This window comes from Cnephaeus nilssonii (genome assembly GCF_951640355.1).
Source record: "Cnephaeus nilssonii genome assembly, chromosome: 1".
NCBI lineage: Eukaryota > Metazoa > Chordata > Mammalia > Chiroptera > Vespertilionidae > Cnephaeus > Cnephaeus nilssonii.
The window spans coordinates 37829238-37851774 of NC_137072.1; the positions used below are offsets into that span (position 1 = coordinate 37829238).

Genomic DNA, 22537 nt, shown 5'->3' on the forward strand with positions numbered 1-22537 from the left:
ATCACTGTTGTTTGTTTTGGTTCAGTTGGGTTGTCCTCTTAATAACGAGATATTTGGTTAACTGCAGAATCCGCTTCGCTGTGGACAGTTTTTGGTAAACTTTTGGTGGCTTTTCATCACGGTATGGACCTCTACATTGCTGCCAAAGCTTTTATATGTTGAGACTGATCATACATGGCTACTTAGCCTTTCTTTCGAGCCTGGAAGAAGGGGCAGAGAGGTTTGAGTCCCTTTGCGTTAGTGGTCCAGCGGAAGAAATGAGGGAGACAGAGAGGAGGCCAAAGCTCTGAGAGCTGAACTCAGACATGGGTACTGCCTTCTTCCCAGCTCCACCCACCCACGCAGTGCCCAGGTGTGGTTCATCTCAGACGCCCCTGGGAGCCCACAGCGCAGTGCGGGCCCATCCACGCATGCTCTGCCCTCCTTAAGCCTCTCCGTGGGGTTCAAGAAGGGCCCGTGGGTACTCTGAAGTCTTAGAAGTCATGTGTGCTGTCTTCCCAGACACACAAGGCAGTGGGAAGAGGAGTGGGCTGCCTTGCGCAGGCTTGCCCCTCAGCTCCGGAGACCCGCCCCGCACCTGATCAATCCCAGCTCCTCATCTGCACAGCCCAGCCCCTCGCTAGCACAGGCCCGCCCCTCGCCGGGCTCCGCCCCCTCCTCGGGTGCTCCCCTTGCAGCTCATTCAGCCCCGCCCCTCGCTGTGCCTCGACGCCCCGCCCCCAACGCGTACGCCCCCGGGCTCCGCGATTCGGCCCCGCCCCTTCTCACGTAGTCTGAGGTTCTGCAATCCGCAAGCCCTGGATGCCCCGCCCACCTCGTGCGAGTTGCTTCCCAGGGCCCTGAGTCCCGCCCCGTCGCAGCAGGAGCCCGCCCTTTTCCTCGCCGGCCTATTGGAGAGGGCGTCGCCGTAGGTGCCAACCAATGGGATCACGGCTGGCACAGTGCGTAGGGATAAGTGGGTCTCCCCGCTGACCCTGCGCTGGTCACACTCACGCCATGTGGCGCTGCAGCAGGCGGGTCCCTTTGGCGCTGCGGCTGAGCCGCTGGTGAGACGCGGAGCGGGCGGCTGGAGGGAGGGGAGGTGGGAAAGAGGGGCGGGCGGCGGACGGGGGCCTGGCGGTGGGGAGGTGGCTGGAGGCTTCAGGGTCTCCTCGGGTAGAAGGTGCAGCGTCACAGCTCTCTGCTTTGGGGACTCCCGCCCCCCCCCCCCCCGAAACTCCTCGTCGTCGGCTCCAGTACCCCAAGACTCCTCTTCTGGGGCTCCTGTTCCCCCTAACCCCTCTCCTGGGGTTCCAGGACTCCTAGACCCCTTCGCCTGGGCCTCTTGGACCCCTAGACCCGCTCACCTGGGCCTCTCGGACTCCTAGACGCTCACTCCAGGGGCTCCCGTACGTCTAGGCCTCTCGTCCAGGGCTCTGTACCCGGAGAACCCTCTTCTGTAACTTTTGTACCCCCAAACCCCTCTCCTGGGGCTCCTGGACTCCTAGACCCCTCGGGGCTCCAGTATCCCGAGACATCTCGCTTGGGGCTCTCATACCCTGAAACCCCGCTCCGAGCCATATCCCAAGACTCCTCATCCTTGGCTCCCGTATCCCGAGACTCCCTCACCCCGGGGTCCTCTACCCCCGAGACCACTCGCCGGGGATCCTGGACTTCTAAGACCCTTCTCTTGGGGCTCCTGTACCCCAAAATCCCGCTCCTGTGGGTCCGGTACCCTTAGACCCTTAACGGGGCTCCTGTATTTTTAGACCCCTCTCCTGGGTCGTTTGTACCCCAAGACCCCTCACAGTGGGCTCTAGTACTCCTGGACTCCTCCCTGTGGGCCCCAGTACCTTTAGACCCCTCATCTGGGGTTCCTGGACTCCAAGAGCCAGGACCCCAGCCTGAAAACCCTTTCAGGGCCTGAGTGACAGATCCTCTTAGTTCCTCCTGCTGGGAGTGCATGCCCCCTCCCATGGCTTCCCCTGCCCAGCAACCTACCCCCACCCGCCCCAAAGAAGGGAGTTCCTGTCCAGGAACCAGGGTTGGGGTGATGGCAGAGAGGTTAGTGTGGAGTAAAGCAGGGCCAGGCCCAGGGAGCTGTCCTGTGACCCCCTTTCCTTTGGGGCCTCCGAGTGGGTGGCCCTGTGTGCAGGTGGTCAAGGCTTTTGAAGTGAAGGTGGTCATTAATGTGGATTTTAATGTGTGATAAAAGTGGCAGTTTATGGGCCTCATTAATATGTTTGCCCCCTTTTTTGTTGTTGGCCTAGAGTCTTTAAGAGACCTGAGGCTTCCACAGGAAGTACTTAAATTTAAGCGGCTGCGTTTTAATAACATTGTAGCCTCCAGGATTTGAACTTTTTAAAATGACTCTCTATGGAAAAACATTACATTTGGTTTTCAACCTTGAATGAGTGCCATGTCCTATGAGTTTGTAAAGTGTAACATTTTGCTAAGCTAAGTTTAGTTTCATGCTCATTCACAAAACCTTGTTTAATTTATGGTACTGTTAGCCCAGGTGAGGAAACAGGGGAGTGTGTGTGGGGGTGCCCTCATGGTCTTGGAGCATTGTCACCTGTGTAGTCGGTTACCAGAAAGTATAGGGGGGAGAGCCCATGTTGCCCCTGACAGTCATACAGTTGGCTGTTTTGCTTTTGTGGTTGGGTTAGTGATGATAAATAACTTTTTAAAGTATATCCCACAACTCTAGAATTTGCCAAATCAATAAGGAAAATGTTGGCTGGTTTTAATATCTCCATGTTGTTGCATGATAGTGACTGAGTTTTTGTTTCTTTTCTGTACATATCTTTACATGAAATATTTTTATGAGATATGTTAATGTAGGAAACCCCATAAAACACAATATAGTTGAGAGAAGTTTTTTTTTTTTTAAATATATTTTATTGATTTTTTACAGAGAGGAAGGGAGAGTTAGAAACATCGATGAGAGAGAAACATCGATCAGCTGCCTCCTGCACTCTCCCTACTGGGGATGTGCCCACAACCAAGGTACATGCCCTTGACCGGAATCGAACCTGGGACCCTTGAGTCCACAGGCTGATGCTCTATCCACTGAGCCAAACCGGTTAGGGCGAGATAAGTTTTACTTAAAAATAAGTTGTGTCCCCATTACCCAGTTTAAGGTTACCCCTAATCTGTCATCACTCTCCCTCCCTCTTAGATGTAATTTCTCTCCTGGTTTACAGCAATTATCTCCTTGCTTTCCTTTATAGTTTTACCGTCTATATAACATTCCTACAATACAGTGTTAACCTGTTTGAACAATACCTGCTTAGGAGAACACTGTTTATCCCTTGAATTTGTATTTTTTTTTTTTTTTTTTTTTTTTTGGTTCAGGATTACTTGACCCACATTTTTGTTACATGTAGTTGTAGTCTGTTCTTATGGCTGAGTTTATTGATTATACAGTGCACAATTTATCCATTCTCTGACTCCAAGGAATGGTGCCAGCCTTGTACATGTGTGCTGGTGCCCCAGGACAGGTTTCCAGGACATCTGCAGGTTTCCCCCACAGTCCTAAAGTAGACACTTCCTGTGAAACCTCCTGTGCTGAAATGACATAAAGCAGAAAACAATTACCACTAATTCATATAGAACATTTTTTGAGTGGTCCCAAACCCCCAAAATAACCTGCCAAATTATACCAATGAGCCCATAAAGTCTAGAAGAACACTAACACATAGCAAAAGGCAGAATGCACAGAGTAAGTCGAGATTCCGTATAGACGCTCGCAGCTCGCAGATACAGCTCAAAGCTCTGGTGGCGAGATGCTGAGATGCTGCGTGTGGGGCCACGCTCCCTGCTCTGGGTGCGCGCTGCCTCTGTAGTGGCTCCTGCAAAGCAAACGCAGGATGCTGTTTCAGATTTCAGCCTTTTTTCGTAAAAGAGAAGATCCCTTTGGGATTTCTTTTGGTTATTGAAACAGATACCAATGTAGGTCTCCTAAAGTGAAGTGGCAGAAGGCGAACTTTGAAAAGCAGGGGATACCTGCGTGTCAGGGTGCATGAACTACTAGCTAAGTGATGCCAAATGCTGTTCCCAGTCACTGTTGCAGTTTTCACTCCCAGGAGCAGTGAGAGAGTTTTTGGTGATACTTGACTTCTTAGTTTTCACTATTTGGTGGGTGCGTCATGGGACTTCACTGCAGTTTGAGTTTATTGAGATACTGTGATGGAAAAAGCCATTTTGACATGAGATTTTTTTTTTTTATGCAACTCAGGGAAATTGGTGTCAGAATTGCATTATAGTTATTTATGAACCTGTACAAATAAAGGTTTTCTTTTTTTTGTTAATCCAAATTCATTGGTTTTTAGAAGTGGAAGGGAAGGGGGAGAGACACAGAGAGAGAAACATGGGTGTGCGACACACCGATTGGTTGCCTCTTGCACACACCCCAACCTAGGGCCGAGGATCGAGCCTGCAGTCAAGGTACGAGCCCGGGTTACTTCAGTACAAGGGCTGATGCTCTATCCACTGAGTCAAACCGGTTTTCAACGTTTAATTATTAGTTGATGTTATGAAGCTTTAGTTAAGTTAAGATAACAGATCATTAAGAATTGAAGGAACTTTGCTAGAAATTAGTTTTCTGGAATGTGTTTGGAAGATTCAAAGTTTAATTTTTCTTGGCATTATCTTAGTCATATGACAAGTATTTTCATTATGTGGCTGAACTCTGTGATCCAGTTTTCCTGCAAATCTTCTAACTTTGATGACTTTCTTTAACTGTAGCAGTGCCCATCCCAGAGCATGGAGGTGGAATAGTACGAAAGCCTGTGAGAGGGCGCTGCAGTACCAAGTCGGAGAGAAGATCCACGGATTCACCGTGAACCAGGTAAGGCCTGTCTTGACTTCTTTAATGACAGCTTGTGAGGGCCTTTGAGTGGACCCTGGATCTGTTTTCCTCTTCCTTCCTCGCCCTGGCTTCCTCCTGCTTCACAGTAGGTGCTCAGTGTGTGTGTGGAGTCTGCAATGAGAGTATTTCCTAAGAACAGGTTCCCAATCCTTTCCCTGAACTCCTTCTGATTTTAGAAGGTAAATTAAACTTACTCATGTTTCTACCCTGACATCTGACAGTCCACACTGAGTGTGATACAGAAAGACTCTGAATGACCCACATTCATTCAGGTCAAGTCTTATCATCAAATACATTTGCTGCAACGTTAAGCAAAAACTTTGTTTTTGAGCCATGTGGGTTTTAGAATTATGGGAAAGAGATTATGTCCCATATTTACTTAAGTTATGTTAAAAAGGATTTTAATTTTGTTCTTGTTTTGCTTAAACTTCTGCATTTTTTTTTTCTTTAATGCAGTAATTGGGAAATATGTGTTTCACATGATTGGCTGGCTGTTGGCTTCCTGCTGTGCTTGACATGCTGACATGCACAAAGGCAAACAGCTCACATTCTAGAGGACCCTGCAGGGGTAATACAGGATAGTGTGATGAGCTTCATGGTGGAAGTGTAGAGAGCCAAAGGAAGGCAGGAGGGGAGGGGAGCTGCATGGTGGCAGGATAGGAAAGGTTCCTGGAGAAGGGGGTGTTTATAGAGAAGGGGGCGGTTAAGTTCAGAAGGAAAGTCACCGTCTGTCTCTAGGGCCACATTGGTAGAGCCAGTGATGTGGGGCTCTCCCAAGGCAGGGTCCTGGAGCGGTGAATCATGACAGGGTGAGCCCTAAAGGCCATGCAAAGGGATGAGGATTTCTACTACAGTATGGTAATGACACCTTATTTGGATTCTTTTATTTTTCAAGGTTTTTCCCCCCAGTTTTATTGAGAAATAATTGACATCCATCACTGTATAAGCTTAAGGTGTACAGCAAGCATGTCAAACTCACGGCTGGCAGGCCACATGCCTCGTTTATTTAAACGGCCGAGAGTTTGACATGCTTGGTGTACAGCATGGTGGTTTGATTTTCATGTATCTGAAATGATTATAACAATAGGTTCGGCTAACTTCTATTATTTTTCAAATGTAATGGACGTATAGGAAACCTTATCATCTTTGAAAAACAGTTACCATGAAAGCTGTTATGAGGCAGACATCTCAATGTACTACTGATCTAACACATTAATCATCTCTTGTAAAGTATAATAAGTTCTGAGATACACATAATTTAATAGCTGTAAATTACAGCTCAGACCCCCAGGTCTAAGCTCTACCCTCTAGTATCTTGCCGTGACAAGTTACTTACATAGCCTCCGAGAAGTGGGGATGATAGCCATGTGGTTGGTGGTCACAGAGACGGTGTTGTGATTGAAGGAGAGAGGCCCTAGTGCAGTTGGGCGAGAGGGCAGCTTCAGTACTGGGGACTGTGGAGATTTACGTGAAGGCTGACACAGAAAGAGAGGACCACCTTCTGGGAAGGTGAGCTCCTTTTTATTGTACCTTCCTGGACCCTTCCACTGGGAACAAGTGATGTAACTGGTGATCACTTCAGTGCTGGGAACTTCTCCCAAACTAGATGAGGCCAAGTACAGTCCCCAAGCATCCTGGCTGCCCCAGGCTAAGGCCCATTCCAGCATTTACTTATCAGGATTGGTCTTGTTACTGAGTTGGGATTCTTGGGTTCCCCAAGATAGAAATTGAGAGGAAACCCCAGAGAAATTTTTATTAAGCTTATGTTCCAGCACAAGGAAGGCAGCACAGAGGAAAGGAAGGTCCTCTGCCCTGGCTTTGGGGCTGGTGCTGTTTGGCTGATTTTATAATCTGGGGACAAAGTGGGCTTATGTGAAAAGGCCGGCTTTTTGGATAAAAGGTGGGGCTTGTGGCGTTTTCCAATCAGTGTCAGATGACTTCCTCCTTCTGTCAGGTTGTTTGGCACCTATCTCCACATGTGCTCTGTAGGGGCACGATGGTAGACTGACTGCTTATTACTTCACCCTAGGAAGGTTGTAAAGAGGTCAAACCTAGGATGGTTGTGGTCAAACCTTGATCAGCTGGACATGTGGGCCAGCAGTTTAAGCAGGCAGTTAGAAGGGATGCAAAATCAGCTACCTCTGATTTTTGAGTAGGCAGTGGAGGAGTGGTGACGTTTTTGTGGTTGGCTTATGTCAAATACCTTCTGAACCCCCTGGTTTTTTAACTTGACTTCCTGACTACCTGGTATTTTCTATTCTCGGATCCAAGTCCCTATGCTGTCATTCTGACATGCCAAGTGAGAGCCCTCATTTCTCAGGCAGCCTGGTGTGACAGAAGGGATTGACTCCCAGAGTGGCTCTCATTCTGAGCCTCAATGTTTTCATCTGTAACAGGTGAGAACGCCTCCCTCACTGGGTGATGATGAGCTGTTTACAAAATGTCTGGCAGATAGTAAGCATTCTAAAAGGAGCGGTGTGTATGTATTATTGTCAGCCTAGCTCTTCCTTTCCTCATGGTAAGGTTTGGGGTTGGGACAGGTGGTTCCTGATGTGCCTCCACCCAGGTCCCTCAGTGGATGTAATGTAACCATTCAAAATGCCTTTCCAGTTGAGTTTGGCCTCATGTTCTTGTTGTTGATTCAGGTAACGCCTGTCCCGGAACTGTTCCTGACTGCTGTAAAGCTCAGCCATGACGGCACAGGAGCGAGATACTTGCACCTGGCCCGAGAAGACACAAATAACCTGTTCAGGTGAGTGGGCACCCTGAGAACACGTTCTTAAATGTTTCTCCTTAGAGCATCACCATGGTTTAAAGAAATGATACCGACAGTGCCCTGAAAATATAAGGAAACGATTAAATGACTACATTCTCAGCTACATATAGTAGAGGTAAACTCATTTGCAGTCAGTGGTTGTATACATTACTAGAGGCCAGGTGCATGGATTTGTGTACTGGTGGGGTCCCTTGGCCTGGCCTCTGGCTCTCAGACATCCCCTGAGGGGTCCTGGATTGCGAGAGGGCGCAGGCCAGGCCAAGGGACCCCACCGGTGCACGATCAGGGTCGGGGAGGGACCAGGGGAGGTTCTCCAGGGTGTGTCTGGTCCATCTCGCCCAAACCCGATTGGCTGGACCCCAGCAGCAAGCTAACCTACCGGTTGGAGCATCTGCCCCCTGGTGGTCAGTGCATGTCACAGCTACCTGTCGAATGGTTGCTTAGGCTTTATATATATAGAAGATTGTCTGCAAACATTTTTATGAGAGATTACCATGTTAGAATGATGAATTCTAGTAATCTGGGGTAATGGCACATTTGGAAGCTTTTGGATGGTGTGAGCTAACATGCCCATGGTGGCTCTTTTTTGGCTGTAGTGTTCAGTTCCGCACCACTCCCATGGACAGTACCGGGGTTCCACACATTCTTGAGCATACGGTCCTGTGCGGCTCTCAGAAGTACCCCTGCAGAGATCCTTTCTTCAAAATGTTGAACAGGTCACTGTCCACGTTTATGAACGCCTTCACAGGTAAGACTAACATCTTGGCCTGAGACTGCGGTTGGGTCTGTTTCTAAGATAAAGGAGGGTAGTTGGGTCCTGGAGATGAGAATAAACTTATTCTCAGGTCTAGTTGAAAGATGTTAGAAATTTAATCCTTTAGGAAAGCCACATGTGATTACATTAGAAAAACCGGAGTTTTAGCTCTGAATGGGTGGCTCAGTTGCTTGGAGTGTTGTCCCATATACCAAGAGGTTGCAGGTTCAATTCCCGGTCAGGGCACATACCTAGATTGCGGGTTCAATCCCTGTTTGGTGCGAGTACAGGAGGCAACCGATTGATGTTTCTCTCTTACATAGATGTTTCTCTCTCTCTCTCTCTCTCTCTCTCTCTCTCTCTCTCTCTCCCCCCTCTCCCTCTCCCTCTCCCTCTCTCTCTCTCCCTCTCTTTCTCCCTCTCTCTCTCCCTCCCTCCCTCCCTTTCTCTCTCAGTGAAGTCAGTTTTTTTAAAAAATTCTCCTCCTGTGAGGATTTTTAAAAAAGCAAAACAAAACTAGAGTTTAGGAAAAAGGCATGTGAGGTTTTTCTGGAAAAGGTCAGAACTGTTCTCTTTGGAGAATATTGCTAGGAACTTCAGCATTTGTAGCATTATGTTATGTTGATGGCTGTGGTATTTGAGTTTTATTTAGGAGAAATAGGAGAGTCAACAGGCTGGCGGTGTGCACAGAAGTGCTGTTACAAGTGCAGTTAAAGAGCATATTCAATGGGCTGCCTTGCTAGGCCTGTGAGGTAAATGGTGCTGGACCGTAGTTCCTGACGTTTTAAAATCTTCCCTTTTGTTTTCACTCAGCTAGTGACTATACTCTATACCCGTTTTCCACACAAAACCCCAAGGACTTCCGGAACCTCCTGTCTGTGTATTTGGATGCGGCCTTTTTTCCCTGCTTGCGAGAACTCGATTTCTGGCAGGAGGGATGGCGACTGGAACATGAGAATCCGAGTGACCCCCAGACAGCCTTGGTCTTCAAGGGCGTTGTCTTCAATGAGATGAAGGGAGCGTTTGTGAGTTTTTTCCTTTCTATATTGTATTAAAAGCATCGTACTCTGTAAAATATTGAAATATAAGAAGGTTTGGAAAATAATTGGCATCCTGTTATGCCATTTAATATTCTCATCGTGTGAGGTTTATTAGCTGGGGGACAATGAAGGGCCAGGCTCCCGGTCACCCTAGAACTCGCTCTTCCAGATGAGCAGTTCTGTGGTCTGGGGACCCCATATATGATCTGCAGGAGGTCTGTGAGAAAACAATGTCTTCATGACAGAAGTAAGACATCTTTTCTACCTCATTCCTGCCGAGCACGCAGGAGTCTCCCTGAGACCATGGTGCACGGTGTGTGATGTCAGCACAGAAGCAGGTAGAGATGCCAGCTCCCTTCCATGAAGCCAGACTTTAAAGAGATTTGTAAAATATGTAAAACAGAGTCATTTTTCTCAACAACTTTTTGTTTTGTATGAAAAGTATTTTTTTTAAATATTGGTTAACATGTATTTGTGTGTTAAGTTAATGATTAAATAGTTTGACAGTTTCAGTTTTAATTTCTAATAGAGAAAAATTATATACACACACCTCTACATGATCAAGAAACTCAAATCATCAGAAGCTCTTTGGGGACCTCATTAATGTTTGGGAGAATGAAGGGTCTGAGGCCAGACAGTTTGAGACCCTCTGTCCTGGGCCCTGTCCTCGCCCCTGACTTTGAAGACCTGCCCTGACCTGTGGTATGGCTTGTGTGATCTGTGCTGCTCCCTTCCCCTTGCTGGCTGGCAACTGTTCTCGGTTTGGACATCATTTCTTTCAAACACGTTAAAACTCAAGTTAGGATGACTGCTTTCCTTCTGGATGTCCATGGGAGCGCCCATACAGCTCGTGGGCAGAGGGGGCCCAGGACATCTTTCCCACAGCCCCCACCTGTGTGGCTCATCACCCAGGGCCTACTGCGAAGTGGATGTGCCCTCTCTCCCAAAAGAGCAGGCCCAGGGTCCCGCGCGCAGATCATGAGTGAACCGGGTGCTTTGTGAAACACTGTGTGTGGACACCCTTGTTTATCATTGGGACGGTTTTACTCGCGAGGTGTTATAGGTATATGCTCCCAGGGTGTGATTAACTTGCTGTGTTGTAACAATGTGTGTATTATGCTACATATATGTGTATTTTTTTAATTTGAAGACAGATAACGAGAGGATATTCTCACAGCACCTTCAGAACCGCCTCCTTCCTGACCACACGTATGCGGTGATCTCTGGTGGTGACCCATTGTGCATCCCAGATCTCACGTGGGAGCAGCTTAAACAGTTCCATGCGACGCATTATCACCCCAGTAATGCCAGGTGACGTTTTGTTTTGAACATTGGAGGGTGGCTTGATTAGGAGTTGACTTGTTTGCATTTTCTTACACAGTGATAAGCTTCTCTCACATTTAACAGGGAAATGTTTGCTTAAGAGCCAAGTAAATTGAGACAAGATTCTTCACTTCATAAATTGCCTTTCTAATTTACTTGGACGCTCAGTCTAAAGGTCTGCAGTGACACTCTTGCAGCCCAGCATGGTGGTGACCCACCTCCTGGAGGAGGGCCTGGGCCCACCCTCCTCGTAGGGTAGAGTGACAGGTGCCCATAGCTTCATGCCTCAGTCCCAACAGTGCCCCGGGAATGGCGGCGGCAGGTATTAAACATTGGATACTTACTTTTTGATGAATTGCTTGTTTCAGAGATCATTAAAAATAAAATGCTAATAAAGGGAATTACAAACATGAGGGTTTACTCCCAATACGTGGATTTGTGAGCCTAAAATATATAGTTTCTGACATGAGATAATACCATTTTCACATTTAAGAAAATAAAAGACTTGTTCAAAGCCACCTACCACAAATTCAGACTTTCCAGTTGTCCCCTAAATTTGTGATGTAAGGGAGGCCCACAAATTGCCTTTCATCATCAGTAAGTCTTTTTAGTACCCTTTTGTGTAAGATGGTGTCCCCTCTGTTTTCATTGAAACTGAAGAAAGGAGACAGGTTGCCTCAGGATTTTCTCAAAACTTAATGCCAGTGGGGTTTTCTAAAAACCTTCAGGGCGTCTGATGGCCTTTCTGTGGCATTGGTGGACGTGTTCCCGTGTTTCCCAAAGGGGACTTGGCTTCAACCTTCATAGTTGATGCCTGCATCCCTGTGGCATCCAGATGTCTCAGACATGCTTATCACAGGGGGAAGCTGCAGCTGGTTTGCGGGTATCCATGGTGACAGCGACCCCCATAGTAAAGCTGTTTCCTGCCAGACCAAGGTGTAGGCTGGGGTGGTAACCAGCACCTTGTAAACATTGAGTTCCTCATCAACCTGTGCATGTTCTCATATTCATTGATGATTGTAGCCTGGAGCAATTTCTTCAGTAGTGTTAGCAAAGCTTTCTAAATAATAATTCTACATGAATTAGCTGGGCTTCTGTACTGAAGAGCTTTCCCCGTCCGTGGGGCTGTGGGTTACCTACCCTGAAGACAGGATTCTGAAGGGAAAGGCAGGGTGCTTGTTTCCCTTGGCTGTCCATTTGTGAGGTGAGGCATGGCGGCAATTGCTCTTCCAATGAAGATATGCTTTTCTTTCTAGCCTTGTTTGGTTTGTTTTTTAATATCATTATGACTCATCCACATATTTTTATATGTGTGTATATCTGAGGTGTGAGATCACATGGATTTTTTAATTAATTTTTTTTTTTTATGTTCACATGTTCCAAGTATGGCCCAAGGGAGCTCCCTCAAGCTCATCCTGTCTGACAGTTTTCAGTCTTCGGTAACTTTGTTTTCTGTCCCCCCACCCAAACCAGGCTCCACCTGCTCCAGGTGTGCAGGTAGTCATTTCCCAAGGTGGCCTGTGACTCACGGGGACAGACATTTATAGACTAGTGTCTGCATAGCACTACTGTTTGAGTGGAAATTTTTTAAGGATCTTTTAGTTACTCATACTCCAATTTTTTTTAATTTTTAATTTTTTTTTTGTTTTGTTAATCCTTACCCGAGGATATTTTTCCATTGATCTTTTAGAGAGAAGTAAAGACAGAGAGGAACATCAATGTGAGAGAAACACATCGATTGGTTGCCTCCTGCATGCACCCGAGGAGCCTGTGCCCTGGACTGGAATCGAACCCAGGACCCTTTGGTCCGCAGGCCAATGTTCTATCCATTTAGCCAAACCAGCTAAGGCTCATTCCCAAAATTTTAACCGTAACCGACAACATTATATTGAAGAAGATCAACTATGATTATAATCCTTTCCCCCTGGCTGAATAAATGTGTTGGTTTCAAAACGTGTAATCTGAAATTTGTAGCCTAAAATTTAACTTTGTGAAATTCTTTATCTATCAGTCTTAGATGGATTATTGTGTTACTGTAGCCAAGGTCACAAAGTAGTTTAACATAAAACTTATTTGGTTTTTGTATCACCTTTATAGTAGATTTAAAATGAAGAGCAGTTATTGCCAAATTTACATTTAATTAATTCTTCCTATACAACTTTTGTTTTGTTTGCACCACCTATTTATAAAAAGAGCAAAAGCGTCTGTTTGGTGTTTATAGTTAAACTAAGTGTAAAAAAAAAAGTGTTCCTCTATAAAGTTCATTTCCACTTTGAAGCCACTTGTTATCAGCATATATATTTATGTATATGTATATGTATGTATATATATATATATATATATATATATATATATATATATATGCATACCTTCTGCTTCATACAAAAGGCCATCTATGCTGATTTCTAATCTTTTAAACTAAAATAGACTATATATTCTCTCAAATTTTTAGGTTCTTCACTTATGGTAATTTTCCGCTAGAACAGCATCTGGAACAAATTCATGAAGAGGCTCTGAGTAAATTTCAGAAAATTGAGCCACGCACCACAGTGCCGGCTCAGAAGCCTTGGGATAAGCCGGTGAGTGCCGCCCAGAGGATAATCAGTGTTTTACCTGCCTGTTAGTGTATGGAGTCAAAGACTCCAGTTGTGTGTTGGTAATGGGATTTAAAATGTGGTTGTGAGCTCATCTCAAGCCTAAAGATGGTTACAGTAAAGCCTCTTTATAACAGACTAATTCAGGTGAGGGGGTGTCCATTAAAGTTGAAAGTCCGTTATATAAGGTACTACGTTTTCCAAATGCATACCTTAAAAAATTGGCAAATTAATTAGTTTACCTGTTTTTACTTATGTGGACACGTTTGTGTAACTAAAATTAAGTATGTATGAAAAGTGTAATTTCATAGAAAAGTTTTCTCTATGTATTACTGTAATTTTAAATTTATACTGAATAGGTCTAGTAAATGTATTCACCTGTCATCTCAAGTAAATGGTTGGGGCGTGGCATAGTGCACATCAGAACATCTGCCACATGAATTAAAACTGCTGCAGAAAGACCCACCACAAGCATGAAGCAGTGTGATCACGTGCTAATCCTTTCCCAAACATTTAGAAGCAGTGGCTCTTGAATTTAAATATGTAGACTATTGTTGGAAACGTGTAATATTTATTTATGTCAGTGAAATATTTATTTACTACAGTGTTTTTTCCAACATATGGCCTATTTGCTAAAATTTGTTAAAAATAATAGTGAATTAATAACAAAAAAATAACCTGCTAATTTAATTACCTATAAGCAGATCTTGCTTAAAAGCATTTTAAAATCAACTGGGTGTTAATTTTCACATATGACATCCAGACCTGTAATTTTGTGGATTAAATCTGAAGTCCATTAAGTTGAGGTCTGCAAAATTGAGTATTTGCTATATTTTTTTTTATTGTCTAAAGTTTTCCTCCTTTTTCCCCGATTGAACCCTCCCCAAGCCATTCCCACCCCTGAGGGCAAGCCCCTACCACCCCAGTGTCTGTGTCCATTGGTTATGCTAATATGCATGCATATAAGTTACTGTATTTGTTTTAAAACAAAGTTAAGTTAATGAAAAGCATCTTTTGGACCATTTTATTCATCTAGGTAATCTATACAAGTTTAAACCCATTCATTCACATGCTGTGCCTACTTCATGGTTTTACAGAGAGAATTTCAGATCACCTGTGCCCCGGACTCAATGGCCGCAAATTCCTCTAAACAAACAACCGTCAGTGTCAGCTTCCTCTTACCCGAGTAAGTATCCATGTGGAAGTAGGAGACGCAGGTGAGCAGGATCAGATTCAGTTCTCCAGTCAGGTATGAATGGTTGGGTGGTTAGGATTCAGGGTTACAGCAGGTCTTGGATGCCAGTGGGGTTTTTGACAATGTCTGGAATAGTTTGAGGGGAAATCACTGAGTAGCTGTTCTGAAGGAAAGTAACTTACTTCCTTACTGCATTTTAAAGCTCAATTCTAGAGAAAAACACAGCCTCAGAACAGAAGTTGTTACCATTGGAGTCACAGGTGGCTGAGTGTGAGAAGAGCACTGTGAACGCTGCTGAAGTGTGTGGGCAGCAAGGAACCCTGCCTTGCTCCACCCATCAGGGTTGTCTGCCCTCAGAAGCTTCAAGGCGGACAGAGTTGCCCCATCTTTGCAGTGTGTCTTGTCTGCCATGTAGTGGGACAGTGCAGTTTGAATTGAAGTCGTACTAGGTCAGAGTGCTTGCACACACTCCTGCGGTAGCATTCAGTATGCAGCTAAACTGACTCTATGGTTTGGACTCCCCAAAAAATCCTAGTATATAAGAGCTTTCCAAATCAAAAAAATAATTACTCTCTTTCGATGATATAACTATTAGAATAGAGGTTGAAATGCATAAATTTCTACTAGAACCTCAACTTCTTTGGAAAAAAAGTACTGATTATAATGTAGTACTGATTATAATGATTTTGAAAACATAAGGAACAATGGTTTTCTCTTTTTTCTTCAAACCCCCTCCCCGCCCCCCATCTCCTTTAAAATGAAGAATCACTGACACATTTGAAGCCTTCACATTAAACCTTCTGTCTTCACTCTTGATTGGCGGGCCCAACTCCCCCTTCTACAAAGCCTTAATTGAATCTGGACTTGGCACAGACTTTTCTCCTGATGTTGGGTAAGTTTAATTTTCAGATGAGATCAGTAGTTTGCTATTGGGGCAGTTTTGACATTTGACAATGTGACACATTTTTATTTGTCATAAATGGGGAGGGAGGGTTACTGCCATGTGGTGGGTGGGGCCAGAGAGGTAGGATGCACATCCCACAGTCACAAGATGGCCCCTCCTGCCCCAGCACAGAACTGTGCACTGGAGTACAGTTCTGGTACAAGTTAACTTATGTCCCGTACAGAGAGTATCTGGAAAAAGGCAGCTTTTTAAAGATCTCAGAATGGCATACTGATATTTATTTTTAAAGTCAGGTTGTTAAATATTGTTTGAAATCTTAAGGTTTTATAAAACTGAACAGTTTTCTGTTTTTAGATTTATTTTGCCATAAATCTAAAGTTTAAGTTGTGATGTTTAGAAATGTTAAAAAGATGTGGTGTCACTGTGACCAATTATGTCTGAGAAACAGGTATGTGAGGATACAGCTTACATTGCTTTGTCCTGGAGGACTTGGGAGTTTAATGTTCTTAGCTCTGTTCTGCAGTGTATTTGATCTTGAAATGAAGAAGCGCATGGTAAGTGAGTGATGGAAGCCATACGGACTGTAATGCATGATCAACATTCCTATTCTAGATATAATGGCTACACACGGGAGGCCTACTTCAGTGTGGGCCTGCAGGGGATCGCCGAGAAGGACATTCAGATGGTCCGAGACATAATCGACAGGACCATTGATGATATCATCATGTACGTATGACTCGGCACCAAGTTGCTAGCCTTGTCGGTTCCTAAATACTTCATAGCAAGGGCCAGCCTTCTCCATTATTGGGCCATCTCTACAAAACCTCACATTTAGCTCCTTAAATATTATCTCTGCTCTCTTGTTGCAAAAACATTTGTTTTAGTACTTCAGTCATTTTTATTACTAAACTAGAGGCCTGGTGCAAGAAATTCATGCATGGGGGCAGAGGGGAGTGTCTCCCTCAGCCCAGCCTGCACCCTCTCCAATCTGAGACCCCTAGAGGGATGTCCGACTGCCCATTTAGGCCCGATTCCACAATTCAGGACTACTGGCTCCCAACCGCTCGCCTGCCTGCCTACCTGATTGCCCCTAACCACTTCTGCCTGCCAGCCTGATCACCCCCGAACCACTCCCCTGCCAGCCTGATCGACGCCTAATTGCTCCCCTGCCAGCCTGATTGCCCCTAACTGCCCTCCCTTGCAGGCCTGGTCCCCCCCAACTGCTCTCCCCTGCAGGCTTGGTCCCCCCAACTGCCTTTCCCTGCAGGCTTTGTCCCTCCCAACTGCCCTCCCCTGCAGGCCTGGTCCCCCCAAACTGCCCTCCCCTGCAGGCCTGGTCCCTCCCAACTGCACTCCCCTGCTGGCCTGCCCCCCCCCCAACTGCCCACCCCTGCAGGCCTAGTCCCCCCACAACTGCCCTTCCCTGAAGGCCCAGTCGCCCCCAACTTCCCTCCTCGGCTGGCCTGGTCACCCCCAACTGCCCTCTCTTGCAGGCCTGGTCCCTCCCAACTGCCCTCCCCTGCAGGCCTGGTCGCCACCAATTGCCCACCCCTGCAGGACTGGTCCCTCCCCAACTGCCCTCCCCTGCAGGCCTGGTCGCCCCCAACTGCCCACTCCTGCAGGCCTGGTCCTCCCCAACTTCCCTCCCCTACCAGCCTGGTCGCCCCCAACTGCCCTCTGCCAGCCCAGTCACCCCTAACTGCCCTCCCCTGCTGGCCTGATCGCCCACAACTGCCCGCCCTTGCAGGCCTGGTCCCACCCAACTGCCCTCCCCTGCTGGCCATATTGTGGCGGCCATCTTATGTCCTCATGGGGGCAGCCATCTTTGACCACATGGGGGCAGCCATCTTGTGTGTTGGAGTGATGGTCAATTTGCATATTACTCTTTTATAAAATAGGATGGAGGCCTGGTGCATGGGTGGGGTCCAGCTGGTTTGTCCTGAAAGGTGTCCCAGATCAGGGTGGGGGTTCCCTTGGGGCGTGGGGCAGCCTGGGCGATGGGCCTGTGGTTGTTTGCAGGCCGGCCATGCCCCCTGGCAACCCAAGCAGAGGCTCTGGTATCTGGGATTTATTTATCTCCTATAATTGAAACTTTGTAGCCTTGAGCGGAGCCAAGCCTTCTGCTTGCTCCGTGGCCGCAGACATTTTTGTTGAGATTTGTTTATCTTCTATAATTGAAACTTTGTAGCCTTGAGTGGAGGTCTGGGCCGGCCAGGGTGTGTGGAAAGCTTGGTTTCCTCCATTGCTAGGGAAACGCAAGCCTCCTGCTCACTCCTTGGCCGCAGCCATCTTGGTTGGGTTAATTGGCATACTAGCTCCTGATTGACTGATGGGCGTGGCTTGTTGGTGTAGCGGAGGTACAGTCCATTTGCATATTACTCTTTTATTAGATAGGATGTCTTATATTTAGGTCTTTAATCCATTTTGAGTTTATTTTTGTGTATGGTGTCAGATAGCAGTCTAGTTTTATTCTTTTCCATGTGGCTTTCCAATTTTCCCAACACAATTTATCAAAGAGGCTTTTCTTTCTCTTGTGTGTTTTTGGCTCCTTTGTCAAAAATTAGTTGCCCTGTATGTGGGTCTATTTCTGGACTCTCAATTCTGTTCCATTGGGCTGTATGTCTGTTTTTTCTGCCAATACCATGCTGTTTTGATTATTGCAGCTTTGTGTTAAGAAACATTTTTTTTTAACATCTCTGTTTTCAATATTTCTTTAGGAAAGGATTTGAAGATGATCGAATTGAAGCTTTACTTCATAAAATTGAAATACAAATGAAGCATCAGTCTGTCAGCTTTGGACTCGCCCTTACCTCTGTGTGTAATTCCTCAGCCATCTCCTGTTTTTCTTTTTCTGATACTTTTGGATTTAGTGTTCTTAAAAATACTGTATTCTTGCAATTCATAGCAACTTTCCCATGAACCTTGAAAGTTATGCTAATTTACATCTGATATAACTTTACTTTTAATTTAGTTTGTCTTTTGTTTGTCTTTTTACTAGCTTGCTCAATTGGCTTTTTTTTTTTTGTATCTTATGTTTATATGCAAAATAGATTTACACAGACCACTTTAAAGGAACTTATCTATATAAAAGGCTAATATGCTAAGTTTCCTTTCCTCTGTCTGGGTAATGACATTAAGTAGCAATATCTGGCTTCCTCTCCCTAGCAACAACTAGCCTCCTTGCAGTTTCTTCAGCCTAGGAACACGACTTGCTTTATAACCAGGTGTAAACATTTTGCAGTTCAACCAAATGTCTGTGAAGCATTTTTCCGTGCCTCATCTCATTTGATCCTCACAGAAGTCCCAGAGTATGTAGATAGGAGACTCTGTGGGATCCTATTTTCTTTTCATTAGCCGGATAACTGAGATTTAGAAAGCTTAGAAACTTGACCTGACTGAAAAGAAGTAAGAAATGGTGGACCTTAAAAATGACTTCAGGTTTTCTCACTGCGCAGAATATAGTCAAACACTGCTGCAGTTAAATATTTTACCCTTTGTTCTCTCTGTGTGATCTATAATAATAATCATGTTGCTGACCATTACCTGAAAGAGAGGTTGGGATGCTTCACTGGGCTGGAAAAAGTTTAGCTACATCAGAAAGCAGGTCTAATTAAGCAAGTTTATTCTATATCTATAAAAGGCTACGTTGACTCCCGCATGCGTGATACATATAAAACTCTCGCTGGTGCCAATCGCACGTGTGTGCTTCCATCTGTCATTATCGATCGTGAATTTGGTTGACACTTTCTATTATAAAGAAAGGGCGAATAGCAATATTAAAATATTTCTTCTAATTAATTTTTTTCAATGTGCATGAATTCATGCACCAGGCCACTAGTTGATAATAACTGTTGATCTGTTGGTATTTTATATTTTCTAAAAGTAATTTTAAACCTGTGCTTTTTTTATTAGGGCAAAAAAGGTTTAAAATTAATTTTTTCACATTTTAGTCAAAGAATGGCTTAATTTTCATTTTAATTAGTCATCCATGGTATTTTTTAAATATAGAAACAGATTTTAATAAAATGGCCTGCTTTTAATGTTTACTGAGCTGATGTGGAGGTCATTGTGTAATGTGCTTTGTGGATTTAAACCTCTGCTCCAGTACATAGCTTCCTGCTGGAACCACGATGGGGACCCTGTGGAGCTCCTGAAGCTGGGAAGTCAGGTGGCTCAGTTCAGGCAGTGCCTTAAGGACAATCCAAAGTTTTTGCAAGAAAAAGTGAAACAATATTTTAAGGTAAGAAAAATAGAGAATTTAAGTCATAATTTTTTGAAGTTGAATTTTATAATGAAAGGAACATTGAGAACATAATCTACATTATGTAAATCAACTTCTGTTAATAAGTAAGTGACATGATTTCTTAATTATTAATTAAAATTTAAATGCTCATATTAACTTAAAAACTTGGTTTTCCAGATTCAGATGTGATTTGACTATGTGTTATTTTTTTATGTATGAGTATTTGTATATGTATGTATTAACAAAACCTCTGCACATATTTTTGTTCTGTTTTGTTAATAGAACATACAGAATATGAGAACAAGTCACCTACATGTGTGAATATTCTGGTTATTTTTATAAAGGATTCTTTTTATGCTTGCTCCTTGTTTTTGTAGATTTCTGGGCATTTCTACTTGTAGTAAATTCCCTGGTAGATAGTTGTCAATATGGTAGAACTTCTAACGAGAACCTGACCATGGTGGGGTCTGTCATGAAGGCTGACTGCTGTACTCTGTACCATTGTTTTGGTCATGGGGCATGATTTGGTCATTTGACCTTAGATCTCTCTAACTTATTATAATTTATTTTGCATAAAGTTTTTGTTAATTCTCCCACCTCTCTGTAGTATTACATACACATGAGCATTTTGTGTGCTACTGTTTTCAGTTGTTGAAATAAATAAGGAAAGCACATTAAGTAATCTAACATTTTTACATTAAGTTGACATCTATTTTGTCTTCATAATCCTATCTAATAAAGAGGGAATATGCTAATTGACCCTCATGCCATTGCAAAGATGGCAGCGCCCAGACGCCTAGGGCTGGCCCGAGGTATAGGCAAGCCTTGGATGGTGGCTGCCCACCTGCCCAGGGCCAACCGAGGCTCAGGTAACCAGAGCTGGCCGAGGCGTGCGCTGCTGGCAGTGGCAGCAGCAGAGGTGTGATGGGGCAGCGCCTTCCCCTGATCGCCAGGTCGCCTCCCATACCTGAGGGCTCCCAGACTGTGAGAGGGGGCAGGCTGGGCTGAGGGACCCCCCTCCAGTGCATGAATTTTCATGCACCCGTCCTCTAGTTTATAATATATTGAATGAAGATTCAGCTTTTGAGAGATTAATAGTATAATGAGGATTAGATAAAAATTGTTTTATATATTGTCTTCAATGTAGACTAAAGTCAAAAATTTATATTAGAAAGTGTAAACAGTTTCCTTGTACGACCAATATGTAAAGAAAATGTTGAGTACTGATACATTTATGGTTGCAACATCATAACAATAATCATACTAATAACAGTAGCACAGCATATATGAATTACGTAGTTTCTACAAAGCAGGTATGATTGCAAGAACTTTATCTGGCTCGCTTACTTTCTCCAAGACAACCTTTGGGTGAGTGCTGTCCTCACTGTTTGAAATGGAAGGTGGGACTCAGGACCAAGAGCACACAGGCCGAGAGGCTGGTTCAGCATGTCCGGCTTTAGTAACATCTTGTTTTAATTTGGCTCCTTTGTTGCTGTGGATGTTGTTGCAGAATAATCAGCATAAATTGACGTTATCAATGAAGCCAGATGACAAGTATTCTGAGAAACAAGCACAAATGGAAACAGAAAAACTGCAGCAAAAGGTCAGCGCTCTTTCCCTGGAAGACAAGCAGCAGATCTATGACAAAGGTCAGACTCTCAATTTTGTTCCTGGTCGTTCCTTAGCCTTAGCCCAACCCTGGTGAACTTCTTACTCAGGATATAGTTGCAGGCAAGTCTTATTTTGACCAACAGATATTTGTTGGGCACCTGCGAAGTTCTGCATTGGGTGTTATGGGTTCAGGCCTGATAGGATGGATGCTGTTCTCAGCAAATCCGCCCCCTGTTGTTGGACAGGAAAGGCAGGAGTGGTGGAAATGAGGCAGCTTTAGAAGGTGTATCACTTCACATATTTTATAAGGACTTCCGTTTGTCAGGTGCTGTAACATGCCCCATCCTGTGTGTTGTGTGTTGCAGTGTGTAGTGAACTGCCACCCAGCACTGTGGACTGTGTGAGCTGTGAGATCAGAGGAGGCGGGTCTCGTCTCAGTGATGGGAAAAGGTGTGAGCTGTGGTGAAGGCACACTCGGGTCTGTGTGGTGCAGGTGCAGTGAAGACAAAGTTGCAGAATTTCGTATAGCACCGAACATACTTACTGGGAATCCCAGTGGTCCTACTCTTGTTTACTTAAAAGAAATGAAGTGTGTGCCCACACAAAACTGGAAATAACTCATATCTCCACCAACATGCTTTGTCTATAAAATGCAATACTCCTGGGTCATAAAGAGGAACACACTCATTATTGATGGATCTCAAAAGCCTTTGCTAGGGGAAATTAATTATCCAGGCACAAAGAATACCTACTGGTCGAGCACATTTATATGAAACTAGAAATGGCAAAAGGACAGTGACAGAAGGCAGGTGAGGCCAGAGTGGAGGCGGGGAATAGCCTGCAGTGAGCCAAGAGGGCACTTCCCGGGTGCTGGAAATGTTCTGTATGATGATATGGTGGTTCATTTGTCAAAACTTACTGAATTGTATCTTTTAAATTGTGAATTTCAACATGTGTAAATTATGTATTGATAAAGTCTTATTAAAATATACATGTAGTACACACAGAAATACAACCCCCCATTTTGACCAAGCTAAGTTTGATGTGATTTAATCTAGTAAAGGCAAAATTAGTATCAACATGCAACCTATTATTCTTTATCTCTGAATTCTTTAGACATACATCTATTTTAGATCTTTCCATAAATTTAACATGCTAATTGAATAATAAACACAAACTTTTGTGAGTGCCAGTTAACAAGTTCCATCTTTCCTTTTTTTGTTTTTTTAACTGAGGTCTATTTGA

General features: G+C 44.6%; 1 protein-coding gene across 1 annotated transcript in view; it reads left to right on the plus strand.

Moving 5' to 3' along the window:
- Positions 1–954: 954 nt before the first annotated feature.
- PITRM1 (pitrilysin metallopeptidase 1) overlaps positions 955–22537 on the plus strand; it is a 37952-nt gene continuing 16369 nt past the window's right edge. The window contains exons 1-13 of the mRNA XM_079766317.1: positions 955–1046; positions 4729–4831; positions 7498–7604; positions 8225–8376; positions 9196–9407; positions 10573–10733; positions 13198–13324; positions 14437–14525; positions 15298–15426; positions 16051–16164; positions 18156–18252; positions 19544–19678; positions 21192–21330. Coding sequence (XP_079622443.1) covers positions 997–1046; positions 4729–4831; positions 7498–7604; positions 8225–8376; positions 9196–9407; positions 10573–10733; positions 13198–13324; positions 14437–14525; positions 15298–15426; positions 16051–16164; positions 18156–18252; positions 19544–19678; positions 21192–21330 — 1615 coding nt within the window. The 5' untranslated portion in view covers positions 955–996. The remainder of the gene's footprint in view (positions 1047–4728; positions 4832–7497; positions 7605–8224; positions 8377–9195; positions 9408–10572; positions 10734–13197; positions 13325–14436; positions 14526–15297; positions 15427–16050; positions 16165–18155; positions 18253–19543; positions 19679–21191; positions 21331–22537) is intronic.